This window comes from Gordionus sp. m RMFG-2023, chromosome 2, assembly GCF_954871325.1.
Source record: "Gordionus sp. m RMFG-2023 chromosome 2, tfGorSpeb1-WG-v2, whole genome shotgun sequence".
NCBI classification, from domain to species: domain Eukaryota; kingdom Metazoa; phylum Nematomorpha; class Gordioida; order Chordodea; family Parachordodidae; genus Gordionus; species Gordionus sp. m RMFG-2023.
In genome coordinates, this window is record NC_088776.1 from 56,663,914 (window position 1) to 56,691,740 (window position 27,827).

General features: G+C 26.6%; 2 protein-coding genes across 4 annotated transcripts; one reads left to right on the plus strand and one right to left on the minus strand.

Annotated features, from left to right (window-relative positions):
* The first annotated feature begins 264 nt into the window (after positions 1-264).
* Positions 265-9,062, plus strand: LOC135923701 (nucleolin-like). 2 transcript variants are annotated; one of them, XM_065458601.1, is made up of 18 exons: positions 265-330; positions 370-430; positions 476-532; positions 651-791; positions 840-1,118; positions 1,850-1,978; positions 3,122-3,253; positions 3,395-3,568; positions 3,947-3,979; positions 4,451-4,568; positions 4,987-5,057; positions 5,170-5,262; positions 5,883-5,951; positions 6,108-6,206; positions 6,352-6,469; positions 7,515-7,627; positions 8,004-8,105; positions 8,828-9,062. In XM_065458601.1, the coding sequence occupies exons 1-18, from the start codon at positions 307-309 to the stop codon at positions 8,899-8,901; spliced, it is 1,887 nt and encodes a 628-aa protein (XP_065314673.1). In that variant the 5' UTR covers positions 265-306; the 3' UTR covers positions 8,902-9,062. The 2 variants fall into 2 exon arrangements, with proteins under 2 accessions (XP_065314673.1, XP_065314674.1); XM_065458602.1 differs by having other exon boundaries at positions 978-1,118; positions 8,828-9,061.
* Positions 9,063-13,496: 4,434 nt separating this feature from the next.
* LOC135923826 (nucleolin-like) lies at positions 13,497-27,410 on the minus strand. 2 transcript variants are annotated; one of them, XM_065458783.1, is made up of 14 exons: positions 27,341-27,410; positions 27,231-27,297; positions 27,067-27,189; positions 26,862-26,963; positions 22,011-22,157; positions 21,366-21,494; positions 19,658-19,693; positions 16,957-17,071; positions 16,093-16,163; positions 15,635-15,736; positions 14,742-14,810; positions 14,591-14,674; positions 14,386-14,481; positions 13,497-13,920 (listed from the first exon to the last, which is right to left on the minus strand). In XM_065458783.1, the coding sequence occupies exons 1-14, from the start codon at positions 27,365-27,367 to the stop codon at positions 13,877-13,879; spliced, it is 1,212 nt and encodes a 403-aa protein (XP_065314855.1). In that variant the 5' UTR covers positions 27,368-27,410; the 3' UTR covers positions 13,497-13,876. The 2 variants fall into 2 exon arrangements, with proteins under 2 accessions (XP_065314855.1, XP_065314854.1); XM_065458782.1 differs by having other exon boundaries at positions 27,231-27,300; positions 27,341-27,403.
* Between the last annotated feature and the right edge of the window lie 417 nt (positions 27,411-27,827).

Here is a 27,827-nt window from a genome sequence, read left to right on the forward strand (position 1 = left end):
ATGCTGTTCTTAAAATTGTCCCAAATCTGGAACTTAACAACACTACATGGGTGTGTAAATGTTATTTAAATTTTTACTTAAAATTATATATATTTAAATACATCTAAATCGGTAAAATTGGTATCTGGTAAGGATAGATCATTTGTATTTTTATCATAAATTAAAAGTTTAGTTGCAAGGATTTCTTTTATTGTTAACAATATATACATGCCATTTCCTGGGAAGAATAGAGATCAATGTTGAAAATTTAGTTCCCTATTTTCTTCGTGTAACTAAAAATATTATAAATCTATATTTCCTTCAAACATGGTTGTAGCGAAAAAGTTAAAGGTATGAATTGCAAATTTCTATTTTAAATATCATTTATAGCAGATTAATGGTATGGCCAAGGCTGAAAATCAAGAAAATTCTAAATTGAAAAGAAAAAAAGGTATATTTTTTTAATTTTTTTTATTATTCATGAATTTGAATATAGAAATTAAGGCAGAAGAAACCGAAGAAATTCTAAAACCCAAATCTAAAAAAGCAAAATGTATACTTAATATAATAAAATAATTATTTTATAATTATAATTCTTTATGTTATTCATATCTTAATTATATAAACATTAGATATTATTTTGTCATGTTAATTTTCATATTAAATTTTAGTATCCAAAGAAAAGGAGATAAAAAAATTAGAAGTTCCTAAAAAAGTTATACAAAAACAAGATTCCAGTTCAGAAGAATCAAGTGACAGTGAAGAAGAAACTATTCAACCACCTACCAAAACCCCTACAAAAAATAATATAAGTATATATTATTTTATTATGTATATTTACGTTATCTTAAAATAAACAGCTACTAAGGAAAAGGAAACAAAAAAAGTGGAAATTTCTAAAAAAGTTACCCAAAAAGAAGAATCTAGTTCAGAAGAATCAAGTGATAGTGAAGAAATTATTCAACCACCTACCAAAACTCCTACAAAAAATAATTTAGCTACTAAAGAAAAGGAAACAAAAAAAGTTGAAATTTCTAAAAAAGTTTCCCAAAAAGAAGAATCTAGTTCAGAAGAATCAAGTGATAGTGATGAAGTAACTACCAAACCACCTACCAAAACTCCTACAAAAAATAATTTAGGTAAATTCAAAAATAATAAGTATTTATGAATAAGATGCAAAATTTTACCACATGCACTTTATTTTTTCTGCTTTAAATTAAACAAATTTACTAGTCTAATTATGTGGTGTACTAATTTCCATTTTTTAAAAATAATTTTGCCAATATAATTATATTTATTAAGATACTGAATTGGTATTTTAAATTAAGATACAGGTATTGGAGATGAAAGTTTCTATGATATGAACTATTATTGTCAGTTGTCACTAGCTTCACTAAAACATTTTCACAATTCATTAGTGGTATATACTAATAATGATTGATGAGTAAGTTTAGAAAGTTCTAGCTTGGTGACAATTCACAACCATATATATAATAAATTAACTGGATAATTGCTTCTTTAAGTTAAGAATTTTATAAAAATGGAATTTCCTTGATGAATTGTATCTTAATGAAATGAAAGCAAAAAAGTCAAGTTAGTATTTAACTAATATAGTATTTTACTTTTGTTTAAGTTAATCATAAAATGATTTGCCTGAATCTAGTCTAAACATATTTTTGGTCTGAGTTTAGCATATTCTGCATATTTATTGAATTGGGATTGGTAAAATTTATAATTATGACTGATTTTCAAATCAAATAATAAATGACTAGTTCTAACATTTAAATATTAATGCTTTTCTGGTTTTAACCAAAAAATGCTTTTATATTAATCTCTAATTGGTTGTAATTTATTTTGCTTTGCTTTATAGGAAATGGGTCTACAAAAACTAAAAAACTTCCAGCTGAAATAAAACAAATTGCCTCTAAAGAAGAAGATTCTGATGATGATGATGATGATTCTGATGAAGATATGGAGGAGGATGAAAAAAATAATAAAAGTAAACAAATAATGCTAAGAAATAGTTTTGATTATTGACTAAACCTCTATCAAAAAATAAATATGGATTAAATTTTTATTTTAAAAATCAAGTATATTATTAATAATAAAAGTAAACAAATAATGCTAAGAAATAGTTTTGATTATTGACTAAACATCTATCAAAAAATAAATATGGATTAAATTTTTATTTTCAAGTATATTATTTTTTTCACATAAAAATGTTCCACAATATCATAGAGGGTGGCTCAAACTCACCCATGAAAATTTTTTTAAACATTCCATTTCCTATTTATTTATCAAAGCATAAATTTCCCTAAATCTCAGCTCTAAAAATAGTCTACTACTTTCCAGTCTGTCCTTTTCCATACATGAAATTTCCTGAAAATTGCTTATTAGGTTTGGATATTTTCCCTTTGATGTGTATTAAATCAAAAAATTATTTTCATTACAATTATTGGTTTTGACAGCTTATCTTGTAAAAAAATCAAAATGTGGAATCTTTTATTTTGTGTACTGCATTCTATTATTTACATTATAAATGAAACATTATTTGTGTATATATGATATTTTGACCTTAGGTTTCTTAAAATTTTATTTTTGTTTTTTTAAATTTTCATAATTGGATAAAAGCATTCAAAACTTTATAAAAATTCTTATAGGATAATCTAGGAATTATGTCTTGTTGATCCACATTTTTTTCCTGATATTCATGCACCATGATCCAATATTTTTGATTCATATTTAGAAATTATCTTTTAACAAATGTCATAAAAAAACCAATTATTTTTATGCAAAAAATATCTATAAACCATGGGCAAACCAAGAAAAACTTATTTTTCATATCTCATAACCAATTCCATTTTGTTGCATTATCATGAATAATTAATTGTAATTCATTAATCATATTATTTAAATGGAAAAATGTTTAGAGTGAAATGTGTCTTTATAAATATTTTTAAATCCTTCCATATTTTGTTTCTTTTATTCATTTTTTATTATGAAAATAAAGAAAAACCGATAATATATATTTGGTTCTCAAAAATATAAGCCAGATAAATAAGATTTTTAAACTATTTCAAAATAAAATTTAAATGGAAAAATACTGGTATAAATTTTAAATTACTATATTTTACATTTACAGGCAATATACCTTCCAAACCAATTAAACCATCAACAGAAATCAAACAAAACGCCCCTAAAGAAGATGATTCAGATGATGACTCAGATGAAGAGTCAGATGATGAAGAAGACGAGGAAGAAAGTAATGTTAAAGGTAAATAATTTTTTATGGATTCAGAAATTATTTTTAGGGCAACTGTCTTGAGTTTTTGATAGTCATTTATCGTGATATTTTTAAATTTTTTTAGAAATTTTTTATTTTGTGACTAAACTCATTTTTTTATTGACTATCAAGTCTCCACTAAGCCTAAGCCAACTGAAAAATCTCAACAAATTGTGAAAGCAGTGGCTAAAGAAGAGAGCGATCCATCTGATGATGAGGAGGAGGAAGATGATGACGAAGAAGAGGATGATGAGGAAGACGATGATGAGGAAGAATCACAAGTCAAAGCAAAACCTAAAACTACAGGTTTCACATATAATTCTTAAATATATCATAGCCTAAATACTCATGTAATTTTTGGGCAAATTATAAAAAGGCTTATATTTCATATAAGATGGATACAGCCTGAACATTTTTCCCCATACAATTAATTGGCCATAGTGTTGCTAAATGGCCTAATTGATTATAGTAGCTGAAATATTATCTAAGCCTCTGGATTTGATAAAAGGACATACAAACCTCTCTGCCATCTATGAGAAAAATCTTAAGGCTTACATAATATTATTTTGGTTAATATATTAAATGAGGCATTTTTAAAAATGCTAATTGGGCAAAAATATTTTTTATTAAATGAATAATTTTCATTACTTAATATTGAAATTTATAATTTTCAAAATATGATAGGTGCTGGTGATACAAACGCTGTTGCCCAAATAAGTATGAATAATTATTATATTCATTCTTGATTATAGAAATATACTAGTTTATATTTTTTTGCCCATAAATTAAGTTATTATGAATTTTACTACCTTTAAAAAATTAGAATCATTTTTTTAAAAGTAAATTTTTCAAAAAATAGAACACAATGTGGTACATGTTATTAAAAATGTTTCACAAAAAAATCTCAGCTAAGAAGCAGTTTAATTCCTTTTTTTTTCTTTTTAGAAATAAAATTTTGATAGTTGTCTGAATAGAATGCGATTTTTAGACTAAAAAAATGATAAATTGCCTAATCTAGTACCATCATCACCTTATGGTAATGTTATAATAAAGACGAACAAAAAAAGAGTGTCCTAGCTGCTATAGCAAAATTATGACAGGCGGAAACGTAACCTAGATGTTGAATGAATTAACCTTAGTTTTATCAATTATTACCTTACATGATTTTTTTTTTCTAATACCATTCAGAAAGCATGAACATCAAATTTAAAGGAACCACTTTACCAACCTCCAAAACCCAGTTATTAAAAAAATTGAAAGAATGCGGCATGGATCTTGAGAATGTTATAGTCGAGAACGATAATCTGTAATAATTTTATTTATAAATTTTAGTGAAAGGCGTTTAAATCTTTGCATTTCTAATTAGACTATTTTTTTAGATTTAAGTCAAACAATTAATATTTATAAATCTTAGGATTGCATCAATCACGAATTTAATTCTAAGCTTAGGATTAAAAATTCTTATTACTATAGTTGCTTGTTTACATGTGCGAGCTGAAAATAATTTGCTAAGCATTGAGTTATGAGTTAATTTATTTATGCCTTTAAAAATTAACCTATATTTTCAAAAAACATATTTCTTGGAGTGATACTTATCACAGGAGAAATTAGTTTAGCCACCTATAAAAGAGATTAAAAATAAACCAATCATTAAACTTCATTTATTAGAGTATAAATATTTATTTATTTAATGAAATTTATATTAAAAAAAATATTTCCTATAGGATCGGGTTTTTAAATTTCGCCAATTTGACCGCTTTTGCCCCGCCTAAGCAAGCACAAAGTTTTAATCAAAGTAAAAATAGCTGTATAAAATATTGAATTTATTCTTGAAGATTGTTTTAGATTTCCATAAAATTTTATGATTATTTAAAACAAGCTTGATGATAAATTTGTATTTTTACTAGATTCAGGAGGTACAACCTGTTACAATTGCAATCAAGTAGGTCATATGTCTTTTGAATGCCCTCAAAAGAAGAGTGGAGGTGGATCACGACCCGGTATATTTACAATATCGATAATATAAATATAAGCGAAAAAGAAGCATGAAAGAAATTAAATAAATTTAGATAACACATAAAATAAGAGTTAGATAGGGGAAAAAATTGAATAAAAATAAATATCTTTAAAAAGATAGATATTGTTATTAGAGATCTGCAAAGTTAGGCCTGGCTCAAACGGGCTTTGGGCCAGACTCTAGTCTAATTCTATTTAAAATAATCGGGTTTAGGCCAAGCCAGGCCTGATATTTTTTAAAAAATTTGGGCTGGGCCGGGTCGCACCTTGGAATTTTTTTTTAAATATATCTAAATTTATCAATTTTATATTGAATTTTTTATGTAAAATAAAAATACTTGATTTTATTTATTGAAACTAAACGACATATAACATATCTCTTTAATTTAGAGTAATTAAATTAATTTTTATATTTAAATAAATTCAGGCTGAGCTGATCTGGTAAATTTTTTAAAAAAAATTTGGGTTTGGGCTAGGCCGGCAAAACTTTTTTAAAAAAATTTTGGACCAGGCCGGGCTTAAAAAATTAGGCCCGATGTAGATCACTAATTGTTATACAATCACGATTATATTGACTCAAATAATTATTTCAAAATTATGTTAGGCGTCACTTGTTACAATTGCAATAAAGAAGGACACATGTCCAAAGACTGCCCAGATAAATCTTCAAGAGGTAATCTTTTGATATTCTCAAAAAATTAATTACAAAACTCATTTTTGTAGTTATTTTTTGATATGTGTCTAAATTATCTTGATACTTTATAAACAAAAACCCGTAGATTTTTATTATTATTTTTTTGTTTTATTTTCAATAATGACAAATTTACAGGTGGTGGTGGAGGAGGAGGAGGTTGTTTCAAATGTGGCGAAGAAGGCCATTTCTCAAGGGAATGCCCTAATGGAGGAGGGGGTGGCGGTGCTAGAAGAGGTAACCTTATAGAGTTTAATGATTAGGTTAAGATGTATCTAAATTGGGAAAAATTTTTTTTTGATATGAGTAATTTTTGTGCAGAAAAAGAATAAATTATTAAAGACGCTTGAATATTTTAGAAATTTTATTCTTACATTTATAGACGGGCCAAAACCTCCGACCCTTTTCGTTAAAAATCTTCCCGAAAGTGTGAGCGTTGATAAATTGGATTCTATTTTCACTGAAGCGAAGGAATGCAGGATTCCACAAGTGTTTAAGGGGTAAATAAATCATTTTTGTGTCTCTTTTTTTTGCGAATACACAGTAATTGATAGGGTTGTTCTCATTTAGTAATATTTGTCATTTATAGTAAGGTGAGATTAATCGACGCATTTAACTTATAATAAAAAAACTGGAGTCAAATTTGAATACTAATCACTTAACTTTTATAGTGATAATTCATATACCTTTTCACTTTCCATTTGAAATTATTTACAAGTATAGGCATCATATTTCTATTTGACCTAAATCTCAAAAAAATGATGCTGGTTTGTACCAAAAAAAATTTCTAAAATACGTAGGTCACGTTATTAACAATGCCTATTAAAATTGCCCTTAGTTTCTCGTAATTGAATCTTAAGGAGCCAGTATTTAAACTGAATCATAATTCCCTAGAGGATCTTTTATTAATGAATAAAAACTGCCATATAAATCCAACCTTAGCAATACTTGCTCCAAGTGTATCATGTCTTTAGATGAAGCTGGTGATATTCATATTACTTTCATTTTATTCTGAGAAATATATTATCACATGGAGCTAGGATTCAGTGTACTTGTATTACATTCTTACACATGTATCTGCATATGGATAGGGATTTTATTGTTTTCATAAGATTGATTTTTAAATGCCTATCATTGTTATGATTTAACCATAAGTGAACAAAATATAATTATAAGTAATAATGTTAGATTATAAAACATTAAGATTTTTTTATAATTAAAATCTGGACACTTTTTTTAAAAATTATTTAAAATCTGATGGGTATAAAAATCTTCATATTATTTTTCATAGCATATTTTACAATAGTTGAAAGCTCATTATCTTAAATGTTAAATTTTACCTTGTCTCATTCTTTGCGTAAAATAAAATGATAAACTCCAACATATTATTTGATGAATTTAATTGAAATAAATATTTTTATTATAAAAAATGTAAAATAAAATTATAATAAAATGCATCTAAAGATAGATACAACAACATTTTTGTATATAGATACTACATATTTATGATAATATTGACTTTAATTTTAAATGTCCTTTTATTAGATTCGCTTTCATAGAATTCGATTCAGAAGAAAAATTGGAAAAAGCTTTGAGGGAAAATTCCGGTGCGACAGTTGATGGATCAGAGATTCATATTAGCAAATCGAATCCCCCAAGTTTATTTAACATTGATTAATTATATCTCTCAAACAGTGTTGTTACGGTTTGTTTTGAGCCGATTTTTAAAAACGGCTAACTCAATATTTAATCTAGAAAAATATTACGGAAGCCTGAAGATTTTGTTTGTAGAAGGAACAAAGTTTAGACATCTATTAGCAAAATCTCGAGGTGTAGGCAATATTTTTCTAGCTAAAATATTGAGTTAGCCGTTTTTAAAAATCAGCTCAAAACGAGCCTTTTAACAACACTACATCTATTTTCTTGTTAATGCATTTATTTTTTGATTATTCAATTTTTCTTTATTTTAGTGTATATTTATGAATTTTGATAAATTAAATAACAACAAATAAATTTTATCTTTATTTGCATTAGGTGGAGGAAACAGCAGAGGTGGAGGTTTCACTCCTCGTGGAGGTCGAGGTGGAAGTCGTGGCGGGCCTAGAGGTGGCAGTGGTAGGGGTGGTTTTAACAAAGGTAAAATATTTTATCTTTTTACCAACATGAATTTTCATTTTATTGTTAAAGTAATTATATAGTCGAACAGTTAATATTTATTAATTATGAATCCCTTGCTTTTGCTATTTAAATTTTTATCACAATTGCTTAAATATATTAGAGCGATTATAGTAGGATTGTAGCGATTAAATCCTTGACTATTTTAACATAAGGAGCCGATTTTTAAAAACGGCCAAGTCAAATTTTAACCATAAAAACATCTCAAGCCTGTAAATTTTGCTATTAGATGTCCAAACCTTTGTGCCATCTATGAGAAAAATCTTTAGGCTTTCATAATATTTTTCTAGATCATAGCCGTTTTTAAAATCGGCTTAAATTTTGCGATTTTGTATCACTAATTAAAACAACAATATTAATAAACATCTCTATAATTTATGGTGTCTTGATATTATTTTACATGATTAGTAAATACTTTCAATCACTAATGCATCATCATAAAATATATAGTATCTTTGATATATTTTTGTGGATTACTTCTTATCTCTGTTGTATAGTTTTGTTCATAATAAGCATTTATTGGGTTTTTATACAAGTTATTAGGGCCTGTGGATATATTAATGCATCTGATTAAATTTTATAAACAACTTTTAAAATTGTCAAAGTAAATTTTAAAATTCTTCAAGAGTATTTAAAGTTCAAATAATAATTATATTTGAATTTATAAAAAAAATTTATAAAAGGTATGAACGCGAAAATTGATCTATCTCCTTTCCCCGGATCTAACAAAAAAGTCGTTTTTGATGATGATGATTAGATGAATCAAGAAAACTTTTTTAATCAAATATTTTTAGATGTTTTTTTGTACATATTGTTTATGTATCATAATTTGTCACAAAATAAATATATTATTTAGAACTATCGGATATTTTTTAAATAGTATCCCAATTATTTAAATTATAAAAACATATTACCGACCAATCAATAAAACGTTATCCTTTTTTTAAAAAAGATTTATTTTGTTATTAAATATTTCGAATTTTTTTAATATTCAAAATTTAAATTATTATTTGACAATTGTTAAGTTTTCAGGATTCTGGACAGACCTGGGAAAATTTTCCACAGGTAAAAATTTGTTCAATCAATCAGAAATACCAATAAATTATCTAAAAACTAAATGATTTATATAAATTTATTTGGTATAATAGCTATTTTTTATTACATCTAAAATTTAATAATATGTAACTTATAAGAGAAGACAATTTTATCAAGTTTGAGCAATACCTAATATTTTTTTTAGAAATTAATCACATAAATTTAAAATAGAATTTAACAAATGCAAAAATTTACAATATTATTTAGTCCTAAATTTAACCTGTATCATAATAGAAGGTGCAATGGTTATTTAAAAATGATTTTATCCATTTATTTGATTTTATTGCATTACGTAAACTTACTAAATTTACATTAACAAATAAGTCTCATCCATTAATTTTGAACCAACTTCTGGATCATTCTTATATGAATAAGCAAAATAAACAACAGATTTTAAAGTTTACCATATATTTTATCCATAATATTCCTCAGACTTTATATTGGTATCACTAATACAAAGTTACAAATACTTTCATGCGCCATTATTGGCCCAGATCAGCAGTATAATTTTTGAATGAGTAAAATAATTATACTGCAATAATTTTTAAAATATTGCCAAGCCCAGAAAATCGTTTTACATTATTATGTTTGATTTTATCTGTATAACATCTGATTAATCTCATCAAAAATTTATTTTATTGTAAACCTAGCTTTTTGTTTGTAATACTAAAATTATTAGAAGAAAATTGGAATATTTTATAAGTTAACTGTTTTGGACAAGAGAAGCTTGGAATAAGTTGAGTTTAGTAATGAAATTATAATTATTTGTAGTGTTGTTAAACGGCTAAGCCGCCACTCGAGTCGAGTTTTTAGTCGTAATAAACGGCTCAGCATTGAGCGGCTCAATCAGCCGTTTGAGCTGACTCCCGAGCCGAATCCTGAGCCGATTTTATATTTAAAAATATTTTATATATAAAAGAAAGATATCAAATTTATAAAGAATTATACAAAGTTGTTAAAATATACTTTTTTTTATTATTTGGTGTTACTGAATTATATATTTTAACCGACCCATAACAGCTTTACCCCAAGGTGACATGTTATTGCGTGGCTTCTAGTATAGCTATAGATGTCGGATAAATTTTATTCATTAAGGAACATGTGTGCCAAATTTTGAATCCTGAGGATATGTATATTTTAGTAAAAGCCAAATATACTAGAGAATGATTTTTATATTTTTTGGGTAAAAAACATTTTGACAAAATAGATAAAACCAGGTAAGTTTTTTAAAAGATGAACATAGGTAAGAAATTATTAAATATAAAAATTCATCTTCACACCAAATTTAAAATCTTTGTGCTCAAGGGTTTAAAAGTTATTCGTGTTAACATTGTTACCCCGTCAATCGCTTTACCCCGGTCTCCCCTACATAGAGAAAATTTTTTAAGAGATATATAACATGATATATCAAACTTTAAGATTAATTTATTAAATTCCTAGAATAAAATATAATAAAAAAATATATAAAATTATTAAAAGTATGTATTATAGTATTATAATTTTGTTCTAAAAATACCCCTCCCCCTCCTTCCTTGATTTAATATTTTAAAAAAAAAAAATTTTTTTCTGAAAAAAATAACAATTATTTCTATTCTTTTGAATCCTTTTGCCGGCTGGCTGGCATGTTAAAATTTAAGTTTTATTTTTTTCATATTAATAACTTACGTTTTTTACTTATTTTTTGTTTTTTTTAAACTTCCAATACAAAACTATTCCCTACCCTCCCTTTCCTTTTGTTTCCCCAAAAAATTAGATTCATATTAAATAATAAAAATATTTATATTTTTTGTTAAATAATTTTCATATCTATACAATTTATATTTTCTTAAATATTTTCTTATATACAATTTCAATAAAAATATTAATCTTTTAAAATATTTTCTTATATACAAAATTTTCAATAAAAATATTAATTTTTTTATTTTACGGATGATTCTATTATTTCCATCGGAGAGGTAGACTAATAATTTTAACCTTTCAATACTCCGGTGTTTATTATAATAAATAAGGAGGAAGGTACATATGGGTAATATCATTCATCACGAGTAGTAATTTGAGGAACAATGCTATGCCGACTCCTTTTAAAATGATTAGTTATTAATTATTTAAAAAAAAGCCAAAATCAAATCAGTATATTTAATTTTATAACTTAATAAGCACAGTGGGTTAAAAAAAAACTAAGTGGAAATTTTAAAATTAATTTTTCCAGCTTCGTTTACTATTATGTAGCTTCTTTGAGTAATTTTATCTCAAATTGCGTAATTTCCTCATAAAAATATTTTTTTGTTAAAAATTTTCATATTTATAATTTTTTTAAATATTTTCTTATATACAAAATTTTCAATAAAAATATTAATTTTTTTATTTTATGGATGATTCTATTATTTCCATTGGAGAGGTAGACTTTAATAATTTTAACCTTTCAATACTCTGGTGTTTATTATAATTTTCATAAATTTATTTTGTAAAAATTTTAATTTATGGATAATTCTATTATTCTGATAATCATTTATAAAATATCCTCCTAATTATATTTTATTTAGGAAATACTTAATAATTCAGTATTCGGTTCTGACATTGATAATTTATCTAGATCCATTCGATTGGAGAATTATAATTTAAAAAATAGTTTCCAGACTACACCAAAAAAACAAGACGTAAATGTAATTTGTGATAAACATTATCAGGCTAGTACAGCTACAATTGTCCTTGATGTTAAGTTGTTGGAATGACTCAAATTCTCATTCTTCAGCTGTTTCCTATTTCATCAATTACATTAATTAACTAGATATTTATATTCTCTCGTATGCATATTAGTTCGTGTCCTGTTTTAATTAATATAAATTGTACTTAGGATTGCTATAATAAAATTTAAGATACATTCTACTCTTAATTTATAAACCCATCATTAATAAGGGTCAAATTTTTATTAAGTAAATATCTTGATATTTTATTTCTTCCAAAAAACACACTGCATTATGGAAAATTAATAATTAAATTTTAACATTCTGCTTTGCTAAATTATTATTATATTTTATTAAAACTTGGAAGAGGAAGTTGGACTACCCTATATCTCTTTAACCTTTTAATCCTTCTCCTTATTTAAGTGATTATTAAAAATTTTAATATATTTCAGCTAATTAAAATTTTTACTTCTAATGAACATTACTAGAGTCAAGCTATTATAATATCAAAAATGAACCTAACACGAATATAAATTATGATATATGAACCAATAAAAAAAAATTATTTGATCATAAAATAAAAAGTGAGAAAACTAGGGGAAATTTACATCTATACTTATATCATGCTTTGTGTAATCACATAGTAAATTATTAAAAATTTTCAGACACATGGGCTATTAATATATATTTTAATAGTAGTAGACATCTTTCTTTTAAGTGGCTAAAATAATCAAGAAATTAGTTAAATAAATTTAACTAATTCCTGTGTTCTTGGAAACTTTGGTCACAAGGCACTTTCCTTCCTGAAGGAGATAGGAGAAAAAATTACCCAACTCAGTAGCGATCCTAAAGAATAATCATCAAAACAATGTTTAGAAATTTACCATTCAAGCTTTGTATTGGTTCAGGGATTTATATAGCCTATTATCCCGAATGAATTATATTTTTTTGATATGGATCACAAATAATCCAACCAGAAACTGTTAAAACATAACCAGATTTGAACTTTATGATGTTCGTCCTATCTCCTTTAAATATAAAAAATTCTAAATAATTTATTTATGTAACATATTTTTTAAACGTTTTTAAATTCAATTCAAATCGAATTATTATGAATCTGAAACAGCAGGATCTTTGTGTTTAAAATATCAATTAATAGAAAAAATCAAATCATCACTTTTTTAAAGTCTCTACAGTCAAATTTATCAAATTGATCTTTTAACAACTTTGCATAATACAACTGCGAAATTCTTCTAATTTATAGTGTGAACAATGAAAGCAGTTTTGATAGCAAGGGAAGGCATTCTCCAATGTTGAGGCCGTTTCCCAGGGGATACCATAACACCTTTATTTTCAAGCACTCAAATCAACCAACCTGTACATTTTAAATCGTTAGGAAACTTCCAGAAGAAATGCCCTCAATTCCTTGATTAAGGTGCCAGCTTCTGGTTTGGTACTTAGTCTGCATTTATCTTTATGCCTCATACAACCATAGCGTGAATATAAGATATAAAAAATATATAGGTATATCTTATTCCCTATAAGAATTATAAAAAAAAATAATATTCATACATCATATTATCATATTTTTTTATATACAAATTTTTACATACTATTATATTTATAATATTTATATATATATATATATATACTACATAAAAATATTTATTTGTCATTAACATATTTAAAAAAAAATCCTATATTTTTGATATATGAATATATTCATTTGAAATGAGAAATAACATGATTGTTTATCGGTCATTTTAGCTATTATATTTATAATATTTATATATACTACATAAAAATATTTATTTTTCATTAACATGTTTAAAAAAAAAATTCCTATATTTTTGATATATGAATATATTCATTTGAAATGAGAAATAACATGATTGTTTATCGGTCATTTTAGCTTTTTTTGTGATAAAAACATCCGGAGAACATCGAAACCATTTAATCATCGTCAAAAAAAACTTTTTTCTTTGATCCAGCGTTACCTTATTTTTTTTTAAAAAAATATATAAATTTTATGGTTCTGGCTCGAAAACGCGAAATTCTTTTTTAATCGAAATTAGTACTAGAAGCATTTCCAACCTCATATGAAACATTGTGTCTGAAACCTGTGAACTAAAATGGTTTCGATTACGGTTCTAAGTAGTACATGACATCATTTTGGTTACGCATAGAATATATAAAAAATTTTTAATGTAAGCAAAGTAAAATAATATTTAAACTCACAATTATTCCAAGGCTATTCTCACAAGGAAATATAGCAGACAAAATTCAACTAATTTAAAGCATTCTGGATCCTATGAGGTTATCATCTGGTCTCCAGATGATGCTTTCAATGATTTAAATTACATTATTATGAATGAATTGTCAGTCTATATATTATTGTATGTCATTGTACGTTACTAGGTAACACACATCAATGGGCGAAAAAATTAAAAAAATTTTTTTACCTTTATTGAACCCACCTCCCCTACTCCCTCCTCTTGATCCATTGCGGCCTCCACCACGAGCGGAAAAATCTCGACCACCAAATCTATTTCCGCCACCTAAAGCAAATATGATAAACGTATTCATTCATACATAAAAATAAATAAACAATTTTCCGAAATAAATTATGTGACCTAAATAATAAAAGTGTGAAAAATATGAACCAACCTCGTTTCCCTCCTGAACCACCACCACTAGGGCATTCTCTTGAAAGGTGACCTTCCTCGCCACACTTGAAGCAATTACGGCTTCCTGTAAATTTATTATTATATATTTTTTAAAAAATTAAAAATAAATGTTTGAAAAATATGAAACAAACCTCCCGATGATTTACTGGGGCAGTCCTTAGAGATGTGACCTTCTTTATTGCAATTGTAGCAAGTCATTCCTAAGAATAATTATTTATATTAATTTGATAAGCTGGTTAAATTATGAAATCCTAAAAGTTGTTAAACTATAATTAAAGCGCCATTTATTTACTTATACGAAGAACTAATGCGGTTACTTATAGGTGCTTATACAAAGGAAATATTATACTCAAACAAATTAGTTTTGCTCAAAAACTTATAAAAACTAAAAATATATTTAAATATTAAAATTGGACAAATATGCGGTTTTTTAAAAATATTATTTTATTTTTTAGTGTTGTTAAACGGCTCGTTTTGTACCTATTTTTTAAAACGGCTAACTCAATATTTTAGCCAGAAAAATATTGTTTAAGCCTCTAGATTATGTCTAGACCTATTATCCTTCTATGATCAAAATCTTCAGGCTTGCGTAATATTTTACTGGATGAAATATTGAATTAGCCGTAGGCTACTTTATAAAACAAGGATAAGATATTCCAGTACCAACAATATGATGAAACGAGATTATTTTAGCTGCGGTTAAAATCATTTTTTTCTCTCGTGTATGTAAAAATTGAAAGAATTATTTTTATTGATTTTGTAAATAAATCGGTAACAATTATGAAAGATATTACCTTATTTTCGGGTTTTCATAAAATTAAAATTATTTAACGAGCCAGGCTAAAAAAATAAAGGCTGATAAACCGCATCAAAATTTCCATGGGTAGGTCTAGCGACCTCAACGGATCTTTAGTATAAAAATGAGATGTTTCATTTCCTCGAATACAAATTTCAAAAGTTAAATACAAGGAAAAAAGCGCCTTTTTTTAAATTTCATTATATCATTCTCAAACGCTAATATTACCAGATCGGGCTCCGCCACCTCCGCCTTGCTTCTTCTTTTGGGGGCATTCGAAAGACATGTGACCCACTTCGTTGCAATTGTAACACGTCGAGCCACCAGAACCTGAACATAGAATACACGATTAATAAAATGCACTCTAAGTAGTTTAATTTTAGAAACGGCTAACTCAAGATTTTAGCCAGAAGAATATTGCCAAAGCCTTGAGATCGCTAATAGATGTCCGAACTTTGGTATCATCTATGAGCAAAATCTTCAGCCTTACGTTATTTTATTTTTGGATCAAATATCAAGGCTAGCCGTTTTAATAAATCGGCTCAAATCGAGCCGTTTAACAAAAATTAATTCTAAGCCCACAAATAATTACAAAATTTTCAATGAACGGAAAGCCAGGTATTCTTATTTATCAATATATAAATTCTTACTACGCATTTATTTTTTTTTAATTAAAAAAAAATTACTTTTATTAAAACTTTGGGCACGCTTGACTGGGGCGTGTGTAGTAGAAGTCGCGAAATTTAAAAATCCGAATCTGTTGAACAAAGAAATAAAAATATATTTATAAAAAAAAACAAATTTAATAATGTATAAGTCTTGAAAAAAATTAATTAATTGCAAACTCCATAAAAAAAACTCATGAAAAATATGCTGGGTGAGTGCTTTAAGATTTAGAAAGAGGTAGTGTTGTTAAACCTGCTTGATTTTAAAAAAACGGCTATCCCAACATTTTAGCCAAAAATATTAGGCGAGCCTGGAGATTTGGTCCATAGCTGGAAGAAAGGTTTGAATATCCATCAAAAAAAAATCTTGAGGCTAGTATAATATTATTTTGGCTAAAAATCTTGATTTTAAAATTATTGCGAATCGAACTGTTTAACAACAATACATATTAGAGACCCTCATGAAATTACTTGTTTGGATGTGCCTTAGAACCTTGATCCTATTTCGATGTGCGAGCTTGATGAAAAAATTAAGTTAGTCACCGATTTTTAACATACATATATAACTTAATTTATAAGATATTTTTCGAAACTTGTAAAATATTAAGCTTACAGCTAAAAAAAAGAATGTATACCCAATATCATTTCATAGTGCTTCTTCAACAGCTGACACTTTTTTTATGGTTCAGTTTTATGAGGTCTTCGAAAGCGCTGACAATTTATTGCCCTATCGTTTAACATTGCAGTTTTTTTACGACCGTTATAAATGCCGCGCAAAAAAGCATTTCTTATAGATGGCGCGATATTTAAATTCAAACTAGCCACCCTTATAAAAATCTTTTATCAAAAATTGCTTAACAATAATAATTTATTATTATAATTTACAGGGTATCGTTTTGGACAGTAGCACCCTCCAGGTCTATACCTTCTTTCAGTTTTTTTAGTAATTGAGCTTTGGAGGTTGGTAAAGTGGTTCCTCTAAACTTGATCTTCACGGATTCTGGCGAGAAATAATAATTATGTATAAAATATTCGCCCGAAGCTGCATCCAATAATTTTGTATAGTATCATGGGGTTCGTGTTTATGTTAAATTTTGATATTTTTAGTGGGGATATAGAGTTGGCATGAAAAATGACCTATTTTTAGGTTTATCGATTGTCATCAGAGACCTGCAGAGGTACCATTTGCAGGGCCCGGCCAGGATTTTTTTTTTAAAATTTTTTTTGGGCCTAGTCTGAGTTTTATATTTTCAGGTCCTGCCCCACCCGGCTTTAAAAAATATATATTATATATATTTTTGATTTTTATAGCAGATAATTGTGATTTATAATATACGACCCAGGCCTGATATATTAAAATAAAAATTAAAACACGACCCGGCTCTTGTAGGCCTGCACGTCCCTGATTGTATCTCGATTAAGGATTTACTTAAAAAAAGGTATAGAATATTGTATCTAATATCAAAATAAAGTGAATAATTCTTGATTTAAATATGGTGGTCCAATAAGTTTTCCCTATTTTTTTTAAAATTATAAACCTGCAGATCAATCTATACCAAGTATTGAGCGCAAAGTTTTTTCAGTTTTAACGGGAAAAATAAATGTTTTATTTTGATTCAATAGAAAGCACAATGTATAGTTAATTACTCTATATTATTTAAAATGTGTAGGGATTATGGATGGGGGGTTCGATTATATTACAAGAATTTTATTTGGTTAAAACGATAAGTAGAACGAATAAATAATATCTCTTGTAATAATTTATCGTTTGTTTTGTATAACATGAATATCAATTATCTATATATAGAGAGCCGGAAACCATTATTAAATATTTCATATTATATAAATAAAATCAATTTAAATATAAACAAAACGAATAATAACAAATATTACTACAAAATGCAACTTATAAGATAATCTTTAAGTGACAAAGAATCTTCAACCCCCCATATTTATACAAAAATTTCAAATATTACAAAATACTCTAATAAATTCTCAGATTTGGATAGTTTGAAATTTTTTTTGGGGAAATATGGTGTATATTTGTTTTCCTCTTCTTATATATTTTAAAATATATGCAATTGATTTCACATTATGATAAAGAAATTTTTTTTTATCGATTTTTACAATGAATTCGAAAACCAGGCATTCCTAACAGATATATATTGGTCTTAAGTTACAAAGATTTTAACTTTAGGATGGTATTTAAATGGACAGCAGCCATATTAAAAAAAACGGATATTTTAAAAAAATAGACTTTATATTTAATATTCGAGTGTTGTTAAACGGCCCGATTAAGGTCGATTTTTAAAAAAGGCCCGAATAAGATTTTACCCAAAATAATATTATCCAAGCCTCTTAATTTGATAAATAGAGGTGTAAATCAGGCTTACATAATATTATTTTTCGAAAATTATTTATAATTCAAGTTTCTAATAAATCTTTAATTGATTAATAAACGATAAGTAATATCTCCAAAAATATAAGAGTTAATAGTGGGCACAAATTGAGCGTTTACGTTTTGCCGTAATTCTTAAATAAATAAAAAAACGTAACGCGTCCCTTGTTTAAATTGAGGTTGTCCTTTTATTAATATCGGTCGATTCAAAATTTTAAATAAGTTCTAAAAAAAGGGATTTGTCTTTGAAAATTACATTATCGTCTGCGTTATTATTTCTTTAATTTCTAAATATTCCTTTTCAGGATATAAGTAAGTTATTTATATTGCATTTTTATATATTACAACGCGAAGAATAAAAAAGGAAATGAAAAAGCAAAACCTATTTGCGTTTTTTTTAGGTTGCTAAAGCCAAACGGTAATTTATTTGAAATGCATTATTTGCGCTTGCAACGCACCGTTCGAAACGCTCAATTTGTGCGCAATATTAGGACGCTAAAATAAACGTTTCAGGACTAGTGTTGTTAAACGTCCCGATTAAGATTTTAGCCAAAATAATAAAGTTTAGGGATGTGGGAAATATTGGTCCAAACATTTTTGTCATCTACGCCAAAAATCTCCAGGCTTACACAATATTATTTTTGGCGAAAATCTTAATCGGGCCGTTTAGCAAGACTAGTTACGACTTTAGTTTGTAACCTAAATAACAAGGGGTTCCAATATCACGTGATTTACACAAAAAAAATATATAATTTGAACATCTATTGGCGAAATTTCGAGGATTACCTAATAATATTTTGGCAAAATCTTTAGCTAGCTATTTTTGAAAATTGGCTAAATCAATGCCGTTTAAAAACACTAAATGTAACTATAAGTAAGTACGTTTTGTTTATTCTTATCTAAGCATATATTTGGGGAAAAACTGGCACGTTTACTTTGACTACAATTTTGACAATAGTTTTTTTGAGTCAGAGAAAAATTCTTGAGTATTATTTATATTTTGTGATATATTTCCTCTTTCGATGAAATTATTATCTTTATTTTTTTTATCTCTTTTTGATTAAATAAAAATTTGAATGGCGAGGTAATTAATCACCTTTTTCAAGGCAACTTTTAAAAACACTAAATTTCAAAATTATTTTATATGATTGTAACTATATAAAAAAAGCAATTATTATTATTGTTTACTTATTTGAGAAACGGTATTTGCATCCCCACCACTACCTAAAAATTTCGCAAATTATATAAGAATAATTCAGTTTGTTATATATGTGTGTAATTATCCTTAAAAAAATCCTTAGCCTTTGTTTTAATAATAGGAGAAAAGTTTAAGCTGTGTCCCTAATACCTTTTTTAATATGCATTTTACAGGCATGTAAGAGAAAATCAGGCGACATAAACAAGAAGCTTCCTTGTATGTCCTAATAAATTTCTATATATTATTTGTATACTTATTCATTATTGTAATGTTTGACATTGGGTAACTACCGAACACTGTAGGTAATAGAGATTAGATATCAGTAAATTACAGGCTAATAACTGCAGTGATACGAAAAGGCACGAATGGTGGTTCGAACAAATGATGGGGATAGTAGGTTTCGAGGTAAAGGGAGGTATATCAGAATCGAAGTATAAAATAGTAAGATGGAGGAGCTACAAAAGAGAAGGGATTTTGAATATAGAAAAAACGAAGGTGATGTTTGGAGGAAAGGGTTTAGAAAAGATCGAGGTGACAGGCACATAGTTATAATGATGGAAGAAAGGCGTTGGTAGAAACTCCCACAATTGTACTTACTATCATTAATGGGTTCATATTAGATGTAGTATGGAACCTCATAGAAGGCATGCAAGACGTTTGTTTGTAATAAGTATGTGGAAAAATGATAAGATGACTGGTTTCTATATTGAAAATGTAATGAGTTTGGGAAAAGTAGGGAAGTTCTGTTACCTAGGCAATAGATAGTGCAGATGTTGCGAGGATATGCTTGAAAGAAATTTAGAGAAATGTTTATCTCAACCAATAAAAAATTTCCTCTCGCCTAATTAAAAAAAAATAGAGATGAGAATGATCAGATGGATATACAGAATATCTCTGAGAGAAAGGATTGAGATATAAGCATATGATGATGCCTTGAGAATAAATACGAGGAGTGGTTTGGACATGTTAAATAGAAGGTAGAGGATGACTGATTGAATAGATACTCAGGGGGAGACCAAAGACATGGATGAAAGTTTTAGATTTATCCTAGGATGATGCTTTGGACAGTTAGACCGTGGAAAAGGGAGAAAGGCCATTAGAAAAAAAAATGGCCTACCCGGGTAAACCTGAAAAAGGGCCACTAAGACGAAGAAGTATGGAATAAAGAAGAATGACATTATAATTATTAATTTTTTTATTGTAAAGGGATGTTGCTGCTATGTTTATTAAATTAAAATAATTTAAGGATGATATTGTAGAAGAAGATGATAGATAGCAAAAGTGTGTTGAATGAACCATTAATTTAATGTTAGGTTTGTGAAAGGTTCATTTATGGAAACAAACGTATGTTATACTTTGGTAAATATTTTCGACTATCTGATTATAATTTGAATTTCTATTGAAAATATAAAATTTTCACGTATAATTGAAGTCCAGATTTATATAAATTACATTTTTCTTCAATTAAAATATACAAGAAATATAAACATTTTTCAGATACAATTTGTTACAAATAATTAAAAAAATCATCAGAGTTGGAAATACATTAAGATACAACATCTAAGATGGAATTGTCCGTTCTGTTTTGGACTTTATCTAATGGTGCAACAAAAATCAAATCATTGATTGTTCACTTTAAATGCCCTCATTTATTCATATTTACTATTTATCCATATTATATATTTGAATATAACAGACCTGATGCTTTAGATTTTAGTTTGATTTCGTCAGCATCGTCTTGGCCATCATCATCTTCTTCATCATCATCATCTTCGTCATCCTCATCATCTACTTCATCCTCCTCGTCATCCACTTCATCGTTAGTGGCTTAAGATAGTCAACATTCAGCAACAAATTAATTATGACAAAAAAATAGATTTATTTATCAACATGGTATAAAAGTATTTGCTGCATTTCTCAATGAGTTAGTTTTATTTCAGCCTATGATAAACGATTTGTTACACGTAATTTTATGTATATGTTAAGAGGAAATGTACGTAATAAGGTAATACCATTTAAAGTTGATCCAGACAATTTTGGCATATAAATTTAAAAAATAACTGAATAAATTGCCTGTAGGATATACATAAACTTTAAACTCAAATATATTTTTGGCAAATTAAGATCTTAAAAATTAAAGGCTCAAAAAAGTATTTTCTTATTTCCGCATTTTATTGGAAATGTATTCTAACATTTGTATAAAATATAAACCTTATCAATTTCTGTAAATTTTATAAAATATTTCACTTATTACCTGTCAGCGACTAATCTAGTATAGCCTACATTCGAAAAATCTTTAAGATGGTCTCTAAATTCAAAAAAAATCTACTAATCAATATGCACCTTCTTCCTGTTCTTCATCGTCAAATGCAACCTCTTCATCAATATCATCATCCTCATCCTCGTCATCGGAATCATCATCTTCCTCTATGGAATCATCTTTAACAAGTTTTGCAGTGGTTTGTTTAGAATTATGCTTTTGTTTTACGACTAGAGTGGTTAATTTTTTTAGGTAAAATTAAATGTATTTTCTAATTTACAAAAAAACCTAACTATAAATTTAACAATTAATTTTAAAAATACACAAATTTGGAATAAAAATAATTATTAAAACAAATTAAAAAAATAAGAATTAAGTAATGGAGAACGAATATAAAAAAAATTAAGAAGGGAATGTTAAAATGGCAGATGATAAATTCCATGTAAGAATATCAATTTTGACACTTTGAAGGTTGGGGTAAAATATTTACACAAAATCGTTAAGATTTTCTACCCATTTAGAGTAGAAACATTCAGCTTTTCATGATAGGGTTTCACAAACTGTTCCAAATAAAATATTCAGATCTCAGAAGATAGAAATATGAATCTTTTTTATACGAAAATCTTTTTTACGAATACTCAAACAGGATTACATATCAAATTTTACCAAAAGTTCTAAATTTTGTTGATTTGTGATGCATAACAAACTTTTCATGATGAAGTTTTTATTTCTTTTTTTTAAAAAAATTCAATTTTGTAGATCTTAAAATTGCTCAAGTTTAGTTTAAAAAAAATATTCATAAGGTTGGGATGTTCTGGGAAATCGGGAACTTAGCTAAGATGATAAATTTTGTAAAAAATAACAAAAACTTTTAAATGAGCCAGAGGATAGAGACCTAGAATATTGATTAACAAACTGCAGTTGTTATATTTAGGAGATAAAACCATGACACAGTTTACAAGTAAACTGGTGGCATCTTTGATTTTTTGTCAGAGAACAAAAGACCTAGCAAATTGATGGAAGGAGCGATATTATTTTAGTAATTAATAAAAGCACCTTAGTAGTTGAATTAGCTGCACCTAAGTATATAGTCAAATGTTCAATTTTTTTTGTGATAAGGTTTATCAGAATAACTTCTAGCAAAGAAAAGATGGTATTGGCATATATTAAGAGGAATTTAGCTACAATCAAGTTAGATCCATGGACTGATCATAACAGAGAAAAAAACGATATTACATTTACATTTGTTTATTAATAAAGGATAAACTTGGAATATCCTTTACTTTAGCAAGTCACTATGCAACCCAAAAACATAGGTGAAATTATTGCTATTGAAACTGATAAAACTGAAGAGGAATATAGGTTAAAGAAGAAAAAAATTAAAATAGTCAGATGCTGGGCCATAATGGTCCAACAAGGCAAGGAGCATTGTGGTAAGATATCCACAGGTAGATTGTTCATATGACACAGAACTCTTATACCCCATATCCAATATATCGACATATGCGAATATATTATTCCCAACAACTGGAAATTTTATAGCACTATATAGGATTTTATTAAAAGCACAAACTGTTAATATTTCTCTTTACTATATTCTGGAGATATAGAATCATAAGGAAATAAGGGATATTTTACATATCCCATGATCTTGCGATAATTTTTTTCTGCTGTCATTGAATAAATTACTGATGAAATATTGTTGAAAATTTTTTTTAGTGTTGAATATTTTGTTTTTTAATTTTTTGATTAATTGATTCAGTTCTATTATTAGTGGAATTAAAATGTGGGACTGAAGTGATAACCCATTCACTTTTAATATTATGCCAATTTTCTTGGTAATATTTAGTTACTAAGGGATGATTTAAATTTAATAGCTTTAAATATATGTTGTTATATTCGAGCTCATTTCTCGCATATACTAATTTTTGTAGAATATATAATACTGTTTTCACTTCCTCCCCTGTTATATTACGTTTATTGCCGTTATTTCCCTCTTGAAGCTTCACATAACATGAAATATGCATATACGCTCCTGGAAAACTTTCAAATAAGGCCTGTCTATTGGTCAGGTCCTAATCAGCTATTAGGACAATGCTTTTAATTTTGCTGCAATTTTTGAAGCAATAGTATGTCACACCCTTTACAAGCCATTGATAACTTTAAAAGATATACATAATATAGGTAGCAGTATGAACAAGCCATCTTCAAATTTATTACTTGATGTCATGAATCAAATAAAAGATGAGACGGGAGCCTATTGTTGAAGTATTGGAAGGAAGCAACTAGCTTATGGAAATTTATTTCCAAGACTCAAATATGACACACAATATGAAATGCTACACGGAGGTTCTTTTTATTGACGCTCCATACAAGCTCAATAATCTAGGTTAAATAAATTTATTACATATGATTTCTGAATTTTTCATAATATTTTATTAATAGACATGCCATTATTTATTATTTTGGTTATTGATTCCCATGGTCAGTCCCAAATAGTTGCTTTATGGCTTGTAAAGGGTGAGACATACTATTGTGTCAAAAATTGGAGCAAAATTTTTAAAAAGCATAATGATATTAGTAATGGTAATTAATTTAATACAAAATTATAAATATTCTAAAATCTATAGATACTGACAACCTCTTATCCATACTATCAAGCTACCCTGGTCTTACAGGATAAAGTATACACAATTATACAAAGTAATATTATATCTTCATTTAAATAAAAAAAATTTAACTTCATATAGGATATTGACATGATTTTGGAAAGAGACAAACAACAAAAAAATGATGAAAGTATGTCATTATTTGTAGTTTCATTTTTGAATTATTTCTTTTATTAGTTTCCAATTTAAAATATGATCAAAAAATATTTTTTATTATTATTTTAGATAAAGAGAATATGGAAAGCAAAATGTAATAAATATTACCAGCTAAAATGAAAAGACATATCAGGTATAAAGAACTAACAGTTATTGGATTGTCCAGGAAAAAAAAGAAGAAAAATAATCTATTATCTGTAGAAAATATTAAGATAATACTATCTTTCATATAATTTTTATTATAACTTTTGAAATTTAGAACAACCAAATTCTCAGGCAGAATTTATCAATTTCATAATTACTAGCAATATAAATTTAGGTATTTATATATATTTTTTTATTTACCTTATTTAATTTAGCAAATGGAATTTTGCAAAAATCCTGAGAAACTATAGCAAGTATAAATTTTTTTTAAAAATCTATGTATATATTTTTTTTACCAGAAAATAAACCCATGGTCTATTCAAAACTTATATAGAAAAAGCAGTTCAAATTTTAGCAAAATTATCAAAAATAAATGGTAATGATGAAATAGAAAAACAGCTTAAAATTGTCAATGATGATATCTTTACAACTATTTCGAGGGATATGCAATGTCTTAAAAATGATTAGTCGATATTAATCCCATTATGTCATACATTGCAATGGAAACATGTATAAAACTAAATGATTTATACAATCATATTTTAGAGGAACAATGGCTTTATCACAAATGTGACATAATCTTGAAAAATGATTTATCTGTAATATGTGATATGTGCATAAATTAGTCCCATTTCCGTTGTCAAAATATTATAAAACCTCAAAAAAATTTATGGTTTTATGGAAATTGTTGTTAATTGTAATGTTTATAGAATTTATATATTTTGATCATATTTATAAAATATATATTGATAAAGCTTAGTTTGTCACAATTAATTACATTATAAAATTTGATTTAAGCCAACAATAAAAATGGGTAGATTTAATAAAATAACTAATTTTGCATTAACCGTTATTTTTTATATATTCTAAACATTAGGAGATAGTGATATTTGTTTCAAAAAAAAATTTTGAAAACAGTCTTTTAGAAAAAACAAAGTTTAGAAAAAACAATATATAAAAAAACACGGGTATATTACAAAAAAAACAATATTCGAATTTACAAAAAAGGTTTGATTATAAAATGTGATAATTTAAAAAATAACAAGGTTTGGCTGCTAAAAATTAGGATAGTAAGTGCATATAGCCATAATTTTCTATTTACCCCCACACAGGGGCACATAAAATAAAAATGTAATATTTTCAATTTACCCTCAAATAGGAGCACAGAGCCTAAAGTATAATTTGCTATTTACCCTTAGTGGCATATGGCCTAAAATATAATATTTTCTATTTACCCCCAAATAGGGGCATATAGACTCTGCCCTTCACAAAAAGGGCCTACATTGAACTTGGCATTACTTTTAAAGGTGAAATAGAAATGTCTTTATGGAAAATATGTTAAAATTTGTGTTGTTGTTTCTTGTTTGCAAACTAAAAGTAATATTATATAAATATTTTTTACATTTTATTTCACTAATTATCTAGGTTGACCTCTCTATAAGACCCAATATTTCAAAAATTGTGTCAAAATATATAATAAAACAAAATACATATCATCAAAATTTGTTAAACATATTAAACTTATATATTAGATTAGTAAATATAGATTGACAAGAGGAAATTATTATATAATGAGAACACTTTGATCTCACTTTAAGTGATTTGAACAAGAAAGTCACTCTCTTCTTGTTAAAATTTATGTCAATACATTCATTGATAACACCCATGGTGACAATTGCTAAAAATATCCATGATTTCAGCCATTGATTTGATTTTTAAAACATTTGAGTTTTGTGGGTTTAGGCATAGGGGTAAAATTGTATCTTTGCTTACTTACATAAATATTTTACTCTATTTATAACAGTGTAAATAAAAAATATCTATACCAATTTATAAAATATGAATTTTTTATATGACAGAAGACCCTATTTACCCAATTAAAAAATTATTTATGATTTGATCATAAAAATGTGGAAAAATATTTTTGCAATAAAATTATTAAATATAAAATAAAATTTATAGTACTATTAGGAATGCTTTTTGCTGGCTTAACTTCCTCCTCTTCATCATCCAAATCTTCTTCAGAATCATCATCTTCTAAATCAGATCTCTGTAATACTGGTATAGCTAATAGTCAAAAAATATATTATAATTATTTTATCATAATAAATTTATATCTTAACCCTTCTAAAAAAATTGCAATTCCATATATAAGAATTCAAACATCAACCTGTTTTATTTTTTTTAAATTTGATTGATTCAATAGCTTTCATTTCCATTTCATCACGTATGCTACTATCAGATTCATCGGAAGAATTATCTTGATTTTTATTAATCAACACTTGTTGTTTGGCTAATAAGATATAAATAATTTTATAAAAAAAATATAGCAACCTGCTTTATTAAAGTCTTTCTTCCGTTTGTTTGATATATTATTTTTTCCATTCGCTATCCCACTAACCTGCTATAAAATCATAAACTATATTCTCTTACATATAGCATACCTTTATTTTTTTAGCCGAACCAATCATTTTTGAATGGAAATGAAATGTCTTGAAATTAAAAAAACGGCACCGAATATAAAATAAGATAATGTTACTCGTTGACACATGTTCAAGCAATTATTTGATAAATAGACATTTCGATCTCATTAGATACCAAAATTTTAATTGCTTAGAATATATCTATAGTTAGATATAAACGCAGGATAATTATTAACTATAATTATCTAAAACTAATTGGTTGATCGGTCTATTTTAATATTGGTAAATGGACTGATTAAGATTTTAGACAAGATATAGTTATGCCAACCAGATTTTGCATATAGGTAGGAGAAAAGTTATCTTTTTTTCTAAACGTTAGCCTTAAATTATATTATTTAGGATAAAATATATTCCGGTGTTTTCAAAATCAACCCTAATCGGGCTGTTTAACAATACTAGCACCATGCTAATTATGTTAAAAGTGTTAGGTTACCTTCAAATCTTTTAT

What these genes read in the sequence shown, in the direction of transcription:
- LOC135923701 (XM_065458601.1), top strand. Translation starts at nt 307, where the DNA reads ATGGTTGTAGCGAAAAAGTTAAAG. An exon ending in TGGAGGTGGATCACGACCCG is followed by an intron (nt 5,263 to 5,882) that starts GTATATTTACAA and finishes AAATTATGTTAG; the next exon opens with GCGTCACTTGTTACAATTGC. An exon ending in TAGCAAATCGAATCCCCCAA is followed by an intron (nt 7,628 to 8,003) that starts GTTTATTTAACA and finishes TATTTGCATTAG; the next exon opens with GTGGAGGAAACAGCAGAGGT.
- LOC135923826 (XM_065458782.1), bottom strand. Translation starts at nt 27,367, where the DNA reads ATGATTGGTTCGGCTAAAAAAATAAAG. An exon ending in AGCAAAAAGCATTCCTAATA is followed by an intron (nt 22,158 to 26,861) that starts GTACTATAAATT and finishes TAACCACTCTAG; the next exon opens with TCGTAAAACAAAAGCATAAT. An exon ending in ACTGTCCAAAACGATACCCT is followed by an intron (nt 16,164 to 16,956) that starts GTAAATTATAAT and finishes TTTGTTCAACAG; the next exon opens with ATTCGGATTTTTAAATTTCG.